The sequence below is a fragment of the Spinacia oleracea genome, chromosome 3 (assembly GCF_020520425.1).
Source record: "Spinacia oleracea cultivar Varoflay chromosome 3, BTI_SOV_V1, whole genome shotgun sequence".
In the NCBI taxonomy this organism is placed as follows: Eukaryota; Viridiplantae; Streptophyta; class Magnoliopsida; order Caryophyllales; family Amaranthaceae; genus Spinacia; species Spinacia oleracea.
Genome location: NC_079489.1, coordinates 99,572,494 through 99,584,891, shown reverse-complemented (window position 1 = coordinate 99,584,891; position 12,398 = coordinate 99,572,494). Strand labels below are relative to the sequence as shown.

At 37.0% G+C, this 12,398-nt stretch overlaps 2 protein-coding genes across 7 annotated transcripts; one reads left to right on the top strand and one right to left on the bottom strand.

The window, feature by feature from the left end:
- Positions 1-341: 341 nt before the first annotated feature.
- On the bottom strand, positions 342-6,274 carry LOC110783464 (probable trehalose-phosphate phosphatase F). 6 transcript variants are annotated; one of them, XM_021987804.2, is made up of 11 exons: positions 5,599-6,254; positions 4,919-4,992; positions 4,559-4,646; positions 4,424-4,476; positions 4,151-4,329; positions 3,061-3,476; positions 2,931-2,987; positions 2,740-2,841; positions 2,571-2,648; positions 1,944-2,069; positions 342-901 (listed from the first exon to the last, which is right to left on the bottom strand). In XM_021987804.2, exons 6-11 carry the CDS (start codon positions 3,130-3,132, stop codon positions 893-895), a joined length of 444 nt encoding a protein of 147 aa, XP_021843496.1. In that variant the 5' UTR covers positions 3,133-3,476; positions 4,151-4,329; positions 4,424-4,476; positions 4,559-4,646; positions 4,919-4,992; positions 5,599-6,254; the 3' UTR covers positions 342-892. The 6 variants fall into 6 exon arrangements, 5 of the variants coding, with proteins under 5 accessions (XP_021843496.1, XP_056696578.1, XP_056696580.1 ...); XM_056840600.1 differs by having other exon boundaries at positions 1,837-2,069; positions 5,599-6,241; XM_056840602.1 differs by having other exon boundaries at positions 1,837-2,069; positions 5,638-6,241.
- A 4,231-nt stretch (positions 6,275-10,505) lies between these two features.
- Positions 10,506-11,150, top strand: LOC110783449 (secreted RxLR effector protein 161-like). The gene has a single exon (XM_021987788.2). The coding sequence runs from the start codon at positions 10,506-10,508 to the stop codon at positions 11,148-11,150; it is 645 nt and encodes a 214-aa protein (XP_021843480.2).
- Positions 11,151-12,398: the final 1,248 nt, after the last annotated feature.

Sequence of the window (12,398 nt, the reverse complement as noted above, 5' to 3'; positions counted from 1 at the left end):
GGCGATCATAAGCTGCAAGATATACTCAAACTTAAGGTGTCCTACATCACATTAAAATGGCAACTTCAAGGAGATCATCAGTGAAATTGGAAAGATATACTCAAACTTAAGTTGTCCTACATCATAAATAACTTGGATAGATGTGGATCAAGTTTAATCAATGTTCTCCCGGGATTAATCCAAAATTGTGATACCCAGCTAAGACCAGATTGACCAGCTCAATTTTATTAGAATGATGACCGATGCTTGCAGAAGGAAGCATACTAACCATAGAAGCCTCGTCAGATAATATATCACCAAAAATGCTGTTGGTTAATATAGTGTCAAACTGCACAAGTAAATTAGCGGACACATTTTTGTAAAAAAGACTAACGTTAGTTCTCAAGAAAGAAAATAGTTTAAATGTTTGTTGACTTTGGGTTGGGGAGGTGAATATGCCCTGTTTGGGATCACGAATAAGTTGCATTGCTGCATTATCAATATACATATGTGAGAGCTCAACATCAGGGTAGTCTGCTGCCATTTCCGTAACTTTTTTCCTCCAAAGCATAGATGCATGACTAAATTAAATTTTTCAGGAATAAGACTTGAAAATGAACATAGTATCATGCATCGGACATTAAACATTTTCCACTCCAGCAAAATATATTCCCCTGGTAGTTGGTCAATGCTAAGGTAGCTGCTGCCTGCCCATTTGTCGAGCGTTTATTATTGAAAAGAAAATTAGTGTTGTTGCCCATATTAGGCTTATTCATCCATAGCTGCTGCATTGCCATAAGTTTATTGATAGTGTTCCTGTAAGTGGGCAGACCTTGACCACCAGCAACCTGCTCCATTTCCTACATCCTTTGCATCTGTAGCTTAGATGCAGAACTATATCGAGGATAACTTTTCAAGCCCTCTGCATATGAGATAACAGAATCTGAATTCAGGTGATTACTCATAATAATCAGACGAAACAAGAAGAATCAGACGGACAAGGTCAGGGAAATTACGAAGGATTTTTCAGTTTTATACAAAATTCCTAAAGACAACAGCCAAAAGAACGTAAAGTAGAGAAGAAAACCTAAATTGAGTAAGATCCAACCTTAACATCAAAAGGCACTCCCGAAAATCCAACTATATTCCCGGAAGAATCTTTATGGACTAACATTTTATATTCATCCACACACCGACAACAAAATTTAAAATGGTGAATTGGTGACTGAAATTTTCTTTTTATAAGACTTCTCGTGAATAAGCATGGAACTAATTCACAGGAACACCAAGAAAACGCAGCAACCATACTTTTCAACCAGTTTTTAGCGGAGTGCAAAATTATATTTCTCATATAACCTCCACCATATCAACTACAGAAATATACAAGGCAGTGGATGCTCTGAAACACATATACACAACCGTCTCTGTATAGGACAGAAGGCTAAATAACAAAGTCAAGACCAGAGATGAGTGAAGGCTTGAATTTTAAAAAATGAGTTGATATGCCTACTTTAGCACCAGTATAAACATGCAAATTGGGTTATCTCCTGAATATTCTACAGAGTTATTCAGAATCGTTAATTTATCTCCTAACTTTTCAAGTGAAATTATCTAGTAGCCTAATATAGTACAGGAAAACACTCCATAAATCGTAATTTATAAGAGCATCAAATAATTCTATACGTGGAAACAAAAACAAAAACAGTATAGTTTGCACAATACATACTCATAAATGCTCCTCTCAAATAACTAACCAAGGCAGAATTTATCAGATATAATACACAATATACACACACATGAAAAGACTCAAGTATGGGACAACATTCCAACATCAGATACCAGGATATGAGGAATTACCTATGGGACCAACTTTATTGTCCCGACAAAATTCTACAAGATCTTTCAATATCTTCCCCAAAAGTTGTCGATTTTGACAGTATTTGGTCCAGCAAAAAAATGTATACCTTTTCCCATTCGTAAACCACGTCAACAAGAGAAAACTTAAGATTATTTCGAGTATACTCCTCAGGGGTAACTGGGATTTTAAACTCTTCCTGTACTGGCCCAATCTGATAGTGGTAGCATACAATCTGCAAGAAGATTTAATTTAGGAATCAAACTTAAGATAATTTAACATACGAGAAGAGACAAGAACAAGGTCAATGGATTTCTTAAGGTAGAAAATTATCTAAGGGTGTACAGTGCGAGCATGAGAAGTGTAGAGAGTGATAACTCTTGCAAGTCCTACCACCAGAGAGTTCCGTATTTATTGACAACAATGGCTACATTGCTATTGTTGATTAAAGAGTTGAAATTAACTTGGGAAAAGACCATGCAGAAAGTAATTGGAATTTCCTCTGCATCAATATGGGATTGCATTTCTGAACCTGCCCTTTCTTTGAAATGAACATGGCCAATTTATCACTCATCCCACAAGAAGTTGCCTTGCAAATCAAACAATAGGCCAAAACCCATTAAACGTGATAAAACCACACAGCTAGACGCATAACAATACTTGATATACTGTCGCTCCGAACATTCAAATTAATTGTTCCCATAAACATCCGAAGACTGAGAATAGATGGTAGTACCTTACACCCGTGAGTTAAACGTAAGCGAGGGAAACTTTTAAGAACTTGATGAACAAGCTGAGCAATAGTAGGCCAATTCTGCAGTCAAATTACAAAGCAGATACAGTAAGATACTATCACAACTACTGAATTATTTGAAGCTTTAAAAAAACTACTGTAATTTACCCACCTTCTCATCAACATTACGGTAATGTACATATGAAAAGAACTTGTAGATCTCAACATTCACGCCTTTAATACCTTTAGTCTTGTCGACAAGGGTTCTAAAAACCTGAAACCATGGACGACTAACATTAGTTGCAGATTCTATAACATGTTCACCCATGTGACAGGAAAACTCAAGAATGAGGAAAAACCCACCTCATCGATCATGGGTAAAAATTCGCTAGCAGGCTGGAATAGACTTACTTCCTTATCCTGCAAATCAGACGTATGTCAATTGAATTGAGACCATATATGTCAACTTTACATTTAAGGGTCCAAACTGCACCTGCTTGTCAGTAGATTCATTAGTGTTAGAGTGGCCATTACACACTTTGTGCACTGGGCTCATGATATCCATCCCGTGACTATATCCTTTGAGATACAGCCTTAAAACCTCCACTGGTAGATTCAATAATGAGGATAACACAATCAGCCTGGGAGGTACCAGTAATCATGTTCTTGATAAAGTATGTGTCCAGGGGCATCGATCACAGTAGTACTTGTTGGTCTCAAACTTCCACAAGGCAATATCAATGGTAATACCGCGTTCACGCTCAACGTTTAGTTTGTCAAGAACCCAAGCATACTTGAAGGACCACTTGGTCATCTCAGCAGCTTCTTTCTCAAATCTCTCGATCATATGCTTTACAATACCTCCAAGCTTGTAGATCAAGTGATCAGTGGCGGTTGACTTTCCAGAATCTACATGGCCAATGACCACCAAACTGATATGAATCTTTTCCTTACCCATGATGTCATCTCAAGTAAAACTACAAACATTAAATATCAATCGATCAGCACCAATAAACAATGAGAAAATTATGTCCAACCATCATACTCTCAGAAATACCATATCCAAAACTGTGGGAAAGATCGGAATTAAACGAGCAATACGGACACAGCGATCACATACATACACAATCACAACCAAACTAAACTTCCCAATCAATAAATACAAGTTTGATATCTATAGAATCTAAATCAATCACAAAACTTTACAAAATCAGCAGAATCATAGCAAAAGTTTGTCCTCAAAATGAACATATCAGGAACCAGAATTGAACTGGCGAGTCAAGGGAAATTTATTCTCTGCTCTACCAACTGAGCCTATCCTAACCAATATATTTTTAAACTTATTAACAATTAAAGGTAGGTAGAATACAACTCGGAAATCGAGATATCTACTCTACTACCAGCACTTAATCATGATGTGCCTTATGCAATTTCTCAGTAATAAACAACAATTTAACAATTTTAAGTTGAGATCCCTTTTATTAAATATAAACATGCAGATTGTATAAATCCTACAACAATGAGTCTAGCCCGAGTTAGAATATTTTGGTACAGAACTCATATCATGTTTTTGTCAGCTATACCTGTGGGACATTATGCCTTATCACCACAATCCATGTCAGCTACTCACGCTTCTTCAATATAATGTTGCTAAAGCCTAACAAACAGCCTCACAGATCGAAACACATTGGAATAAAATGGTACATAAGACCGTCGAACCAGTCGTGAGCTTCGTGCAAGGTATGCTCCTCGGACCCCAGTACTTGCAACATAGATATGGGTTCAAGTGTGGGGTGTGAGCTTAGCATTTCAATGTAATAGTGGGAAAGCTCGAGGATAATAAATCTTAAACTAACCTTCTTAAGCAAGGCTTCGCCAGATCGTATACATCTCTAAGGACTTTGACAACCTAATACACAAACAACAAATGAGAGTGAGTCATAAAGCTAGAAACTTAACTACATGATAGAAATTTGGGTTCAAAGACTAACCTCTGCATCAATATGGGATTGCATTTCTGAACATGCCCTTTCTTTGAAATGAACATGGCCAATTTATCACTCATCCACAAGAAGTTCCCTTGCAAATCAAACAATAGGCCAAAAACCATTAAACGTGATGAAAATTGATCCTTCACATACAACTTTAGTAAAGTATATTTTTGTAATGAACAATTGTTACTATAAACTTCAAACGACATTGATCACTAATGAACTTGAGCTAAGCACAAGTGAGACCGAAAATAATAACCCGTACGCTAATATCAGGTCAATAAAACCAAATTCACAGAAAAAATCAGGCCAATAAACAATTATAAAGTTAATTTGAACAGAAAATTAAGGGGATAATACCTTAGATAAATTGAGGGAACCAAGTTTACATGGACACGCTGGTGAGAGTGACTGCAATGGGAAGCACTGACACGCTGTGTACGGCAGGCAACACAAGTGAGATGACAAAGTATTCATAATTTCAAATTTGTGCAATTGATTTATTAACTCAAGAAAAGCCTTCAAGACCCACAAAAATGCTAAAGTTATCATTCCATTAACAGCAAAACCCACCTATTGAACACGAAAAGCAACATAAAGAACAAGATAAATTGAATCCCTCAAAATCATAATAAAATCAATTGAAACTAACAAAAAAAATAATATTGTAATTATCTTCAACCCAAACCCAAGGTAACACATGACAGGAAACGCCAACAACAAGATAATACATGACAGAAAATGCCAACAAACCATGATTTATTTGCAACATACCAAAACAGCTACAGAAATTTCAAAAACAAGTATGAATCATCAATTAGTAACCCTAACTATACAAGTAGCACTTTTTTGACAATGTTACATCAAAATTGGAATAAGTTGCCTCTAAAATAAAATGAACTAATTCGACGCCTTAACCAAGAGTACGACGCAAATTGAAAAACCAAAAGAAATTGAACAAACTATTGAAATGTAATATTTGACAATTTTAACAAAAACAAAGAGAATTAAAATTGAAAAGAAAGCAACGAAAGACGCACCAATTTGGTGGAAATAGCAATAGGAAGAACTGATCTCACAGCTTTAATGACGAGCTCGTTTGGAGACCTTTCTGAAGATATTTTCCACAAACCTAATTAACAAATCCAAGCTTCGATCTTCTTCTGCGTTTTCTTCATCTTCGTATCCATATAAATTGAATCGACTCCATTTCATTCTCGTTGTAGTTTGATGAGTTTCGTACTTGTGAGCTGAATTCAAAGGATAGGTGTTTTGCTATTGGGGGAGACTGAAAAAAGAGAGAAGGAAATCAGAGCTCGACTACGATTGCAGGCTATCCTCTGCCTCATTTTTTGCAATTCAAAAGAAAAAGAAGAAATCCACCCCCCCAATCAAAAGATCGATCGCCTTCTCTTGCTTTCGTTTGTTCTTTCTTCGAATTCGAGTCCCATGGCTGGTTAGTGAGAGGAGGAGAATGAAAGAAGACAGGGGCGAATTCATTTTTGGCTTGGCCGGTGAGTTTTCCTCGGTGCAATTACTGAGGGAGATGAGAAGATCGCACTGAGGGAGATGAGAAGATCGCATATGGAAAAGGAAGGAGGTATTTCTGGCCGCCATTACTGAGGGAGAGGAGAACAGAGCAAAGAGAGTAGGTTAAATGTGGCAGAGAAAGGAGGACTAACGTGGCAACGAAATAAGGGTAAAATAGGTAGTTTAAACAAAGTTACTGTTCCAAACTCCAACTTCTTGCTTTTATAAGGGTTATACAATTTCCCCATCGCTAAAAGATCAACATGTAGTGTAAGTAAAAGATCCTTAGCTCGATGACTGCGATCTGTGACATTATATAACTAGTAGAAATCTGAATGTTTTTTACCATACTTCTGGACTAAAAAGTTGCAGGCAATTTCTACTATTTTTGGTTTACCATCGTTTCTACTTGCAGCTTCTGAGGTACAAGAAACGAATACAAATGTCAAATGAACTAACATGTTTACGAGGAGTGGAAATCAACAAATCAATTAATCAGGAAAAACACAAAGATGGAGCAGAGGCGAAATTAATATTACCGAGCAGAGGCGAAATTAATATTGACATCAAAATTAAGCTTCAAAAATGGGGGTAGATTGATAGAAGTTTCCAATATGAACATAGGACCTCAAATACAAATTTCTAATATGAATACAGGACTTAAAATATATGTCGTCATGGCATATTGCTTTGACATAATTTTACTTCATAAGTAATGAACCCATCAAGACTAAGTTCCTGCACATGAACCTGAAAATCATCCAATTGAAATCAATACGATAAAAATTGCATTTGAAAGGAATCGATGAAAGGGAAATTTGTTAAAAACAATAATCTAGAAAAATCTAGAAACATGTAATAAAATATCTAGACTATCCTAAACAAATATCTAAGAGTAGAAAAACCTAGAACTATCTACAAAGGGAAGAAAGTAGAATAGTCTAGAGTAGAATAGTCTAGAATAGTGTAGTGGTGGAAACCACCAACAATGTGTTACTATAAATATGTAGCATTGTAAAGCATTAGCAATACACCAAGAAGAATTCCCCACAAAAGTATCTTTGTAATTCCTCTTCCATACTCAAAGATCATCAACATTACTCAATCAATTAACCACAAATAAACTAAAGCCCACTACATCTTCCTAAATATTTCCAACATTTGGTATCAGAGCCAATTATTCCAAAGCCTCCAAAACAACCAATAATTCTTGCATACAACCTAAACCACCACTTAAATATACATGGCCTCAAACACATTTAACTATCCCCAAGTTAATTGGGTACCTTTATTTAAAGGAGAAAAATATCAACAATGGTGTATGCAAATGAAATCTGTATTTATCTCACAAGATTTGTGGGAGCTAGTCCAAAATGGGTACGAACAACCCAAGGATGCCATTGAAGAGGCTACTTGGGATGAAGCAAAAAGGAAGCAATACAAACAAAATAGGATAAGGGATAACTATGCCCTATCCTTAATCTATCGTGGAGTAGATGAAACAATCCTTCCTATCATCATGGCTGCTACAACGGCCAAGGAGGCTTGGAGCATCTTGGAGACAAAATATAGAGGCTCCGAAAAGGTAATTCTCTTTAAACTACAATCTTTATGGGGAAGATTTGATACTATAAAAATGTCTAGAGATGAAAATCTTCGATCATATTTTGATCAAGTCTCAACCATCGTTAATCAAATTCGATCTAATGGAGACACAATAGAAGATGTTAAAATTATAAGAAAGATATTAAGAAGTCTTAGAGCAAAATATGATCACATAGTGGCTGCAATAGAAGAAGCTAATAAACATTTATCAACACTCACTTTAACTGAGCTAATGGGTTCACTCTTAGCTCATGAAGAAATAATGCGTAATTTTTCAGAAGAGCCACTAGAACAAGCTTTTCAAGCTAAACTAAGATTTTCTAACAATGGAGAAAATAAAAATGGTCACGGTTTAAATTATCAATCAAGAAGAGGAAGTTCATATAACCGTGGCAGGGGGAGAGAAAATTATAAAAATCAAGGGAGTCGAGAAAATAATCAATCAAGTTCATATTGCAATTTGTGCAAGAAAAATGGGCATAATACAAAAGATTGTCGGTATAAATGTAAAAGGTGTAACAAGCACACTCATTTTGAGAAAGATTGTTGGTACCGACAAAAAGAAGAGGCTAATTTCACCGGAAATAACACAAACGCCGATCAATTATTTTATACATGCTTAAATGCACAACATGAACCAAGTGATACTTGGTATATTGATAGTGGTTGTTCAAACCACATGACTGGCAATAAAAATTCATTTGTCAGTCTAAATGAAAACATAAAAACTCAAATTACACTTGGTGATGGAAGTGGCCAAGATGTTGCTGGCAAAGGGACTATTTCCGTTAAAACAAAAGACGGCTCCTCTAAATTCATCCATGATGTTTTCTATGTCCCTGGGCTTACACAAAACTTATTAAGTGTAGGCCAACTAATTCAAAGAGGCTATATGGTGAAATTTGATAATAATATATGCCTCATATATGATAAGAAAAATGGCCAAATAATTGCAAAAGTCCATATGGCTCCTAACAAAATATTTCCTTTAAAAATGCAATTAGAAAATAATACGACTCTCTCCTCCATTGTTGATGAATCCACACTGTGGCATCTAAGATTCGGGCATTTAAACTTTGACAGTTTAAAACTGTTAAAGAAAAAGGAAATGGTGGTTGGAATGCCACCAATAAATAATGAAAGAAAAATATGTGAGGGCTGTATATATGGAAAAATGCATAGATTGCCATTCCCTACATCATCCTGGAGGGCTAGAGCTCCGTTAGAGCTTGTTCATGCAGATATATGGGGCCCTACCAGAACTCCGTCTCTTGGCGGAAAAAGATATTTTCTATTGTTCGTTGATGATTTTTCACGCATGATGTGGGTATATATCTTGGAGCATAAATCAGAAGCATTCTCTCACTTCATGCAATTTAAAGCCCTCGTGGAGAGACAAAGTGGGCATTCTTTGAAAATTTTAAGAAAAGATCGTGGGGGAGAATTCACAAGTAGTGAATTCAATAGCTTTTGTAAAATGCATGGTATTAAAAGGGAATTGACAGTAAGACGCACACCTCAACAAAATGGTGTTGCGGAAAGGAAGAATCGAACAATTGCTGAAATGGCCCGTAGCATGATGCAAGGGAAAAATCTTCCTAAATATTTTTGGGCGGAAGCTGTCCATGCAGCTGTCTATATTCTTAACAGATATCCCACAAAAGCAGTCAGGGAAGTCACCCCCTATGAAGCTTGGCACAAAAGAAAGCCAAGAGTTGAGCACCTTAAAGTTTTTGGGTGCATTGCATTTGCCCACATCCCGAAAGAAAATCGAGAAAAGTTGGAGGTAAAAGGAGAGAAATGTATCTTTATTGGATACAGTGACGAATCAAAAGGATATCGTCTCTTCAATCCCGAATCCAAGAAATTAATCATCTCTCGAGATGTGAAATTTGATGAAGGAGCACAATGGAAATGGAACGAGAATGATCCAGAACTTTCTCAAGGAGACATTCTTCCACTAGGCCCAAATGGAGAAGAAGGCCCAATTAAGCCAGCAACACAATCGTCATCAAGTCCATCATCACCAAGGAGCCCAAGATCACCTTCCAGTTCACAAGGCACAACATCAACTTCAAGTTCTTCAAGACCAACTCAAGCAGTTCGACAATCTCAACGTGATCGGCGTCCTCCATCCTACTTGGAGAATTATGAATGCAATTATGCTATCATGGCTCTCTTTGCCGGTGAACCACTAAGCTTTCATGAAGCAACACGAGAAGACAAATGGATCGAAGCAATGAACGAGGAGATTCGAATGATTGAGAAAAATAACACATGGGAGCTCGTTGACAAGCCTGAAGATAAGGAAGTGATAGGCCTCAAATGGGTCTACAAGATCAAGGAGCATGAAGATGGATCAATTCAAAAGAACAAGGCTCGTCTGGTCGCAAAAGGATACTCACAACAACCAGGAGTCGACTTCACTGAAACATATGCTCCAGTCGTCCGCATGGAGACGATCAGGTCAGTTCTCGCACTTGCGGCTCAACTTAAATTACAAGTTTTTCAATTAGATATTAAATCTGCATTTCTCAACGGGGAGCTCAATGAAGAAGTATATGTTGAGCAACCGCAAGGATATGTCATCGAAGGCTAAGAAGAAAAGGTATATCGCCTTCAAAAAGCCCTTTATGGGCTCAAACAAGCTCCTCGTGCATGGAATAGCAAGATTGATGGCTATCTTCTACAAAATGGCTTTACAAAAAGCCCAAGCGAGCCATCACTCTATATAAAGACCCAAGGGTCACATGATTTTCTCATCTTGTGCCTCTATGTAGACGATCTTATCTATATGGGCACTAACTCAAGAATGGTCGAAGAATTCAAGAAGGCCATGATGTCGGAATATGAAATGACTGACCTTGGAGAGATGAAATACTTCCTTGGGATGCAAGTCAGGCAAAGACCAGGAAGGATCTTCTTATCACAAGAAAAGTACGCAGACGATCTACTCAAGAAGTTTCACATGGAAGATTGCAAGCCATTTGTCACACCAATTGCACCCAATGAGAAGCTCTCCAAATATGATGGCATGGAGAAAGTAGATGCCTCAATATATCGAAGCTTGGTCGGATCTCTCATATATCTTACACACACAAGACCCGACATCGTACATGCTGTTAGCATCGTGTCAAGGTTTATGAGCGAACCTAGTAAAGCTCATCCCACAGCGGCAAAAAGAATCCTCCGGTATCTCAAAGGCACAAAAAGCTATGGAATATTATACAAGACTGAAGATGACTACAAGCTCACGGGATACACCGACAGTGATTGGGCTGGTAGTATCGATGACAGGAAGAGTACAAGTGGCTATGTATTCCAGTTGGGAACTAAAGCCATTTCATGGTCATCAAAGAAACAAGCGACTATGGCTCTATCATCATCAGAAGCAGAATATATTGCAGCAACAAGTGCATCATGTGAAGCAGTCTTGGCTCAAGAGAATTCTTGGTGATCTAAGACAGTCGACAGAAGACCCAACAAGAATTTATTGCGACAACATGTCTGCCATAGCCATGACAAAAAATCCAGTCTTCCACAGCCGCACGAAGCATATCGAGATACGTCATCACTTTATCCGAGAACTAGTCGAGAAGCAAGAGATCGAGCTACAATTCTGCAAGACCGGGGAGCAGCTCGCAAATATCTTCACAAAGGCAATCTCAACAGAAAAATTCATCCAATTTCGTCGACAACTTGGAGTTCAAGATTTTTCAGATTAAGGGGGAGTGTTAAAAACAATAATCTAGAAAAATCTAGAAACATGTAATAAAATATCTAGACTATCCTAAACAAATATCTAAGAGTAGAAAGACCTTGAACTATCTACAAAGGGAAGAAAGTAGAATAGTCTAGAGTAGAATAGTGTAGTGGTGGAAACCACCAACAATGTGTTACTATAAATATGTAGCATTGTACGTAAAGCATTAGCAATACAACAAGAAGAATTCCCCACAAAAGTATCTTTGTAATTCCTCTTCCATACTCAAAGATCATCAACATTACTCAATCAATTAACCACAAATAAACTAAAGCCCACTACATCTTCCTAAATATTCCCAACAAAATTTTATTTGAAAAGAATCTATGGATTTGCAGAGGAACTGATCCCCGAAATTTGGTAGAGTATTTTGGTTAGGAATATTTGAGGATAGTAGAGAGATGATTATTTAGTAATTTTGTTGATATTTAATCGTAGTCCGTATTATACTGGTTAATTAGGTCAAAATTACTGAGATAATGCAAGATTAGAGAGAATATATATTATTAATGCTATTTTAGAGAAAGTGGCAAAAATTTTGTTACCATTGAGAATTTACAAAAATATAATGTTACCATAGAGAATTTCTGTATATATATATATATATATAGATAGAGAGAGAGAGAGAGAGAGAGAGAGAGAGAGAGAGAAAGACTCCCGTGAGAACACTTTCTTACGGTAAGAACACTTCCTAGACCGTTGGATTGTTTCTAATCTGGCCGTCCAAAATGAATCGATTTTAACAAATCTGGACATTTAAATATTTTAAAGGTTGGAATTACAAAAAAATCAGATTTTTCTCTCTCCATTTTCAGATTTCTCTTTCTTTCTCTCTCTTCACTTCCTCTTATAGATTCAGATTTTTCTCTCTCCACCACTAACGGTCGCCGGTCGTTCGTAGCAACCACAACTCTGGCCGCCGCTTCTCGCCTCTCTCCACAC

Coding starts and splice junctions, on each gene's coding strand:
- LOC110783464 (XM_056840600.1), bottom strand. CDS start 3,132: ATGGATATCATGAGCCCAGTGCACAAAGTGTGTAATGGCCACTCTAAC. Junction 2,842..2,930: donor TTTTACCCATGATCGATGAG/GTGGGTTTTTCC, acceptor CCATGGTTTCAG/GTTTTTAGAACCCTTGTCGA. Junction 2,070..2,570: donor GTTTAACTCACGGGTGTAAG/GTACTACCATCT, acceptor ATCTTCTTGCAG/ATTGTATGCTACCACTATCA.
- LOC110783449 (XM_021987788.2), top strand. CDS start 10,506: ATGGTCGAAGAATTCAAGAAGGCCATGATGTCGGAATATGAAATGACT.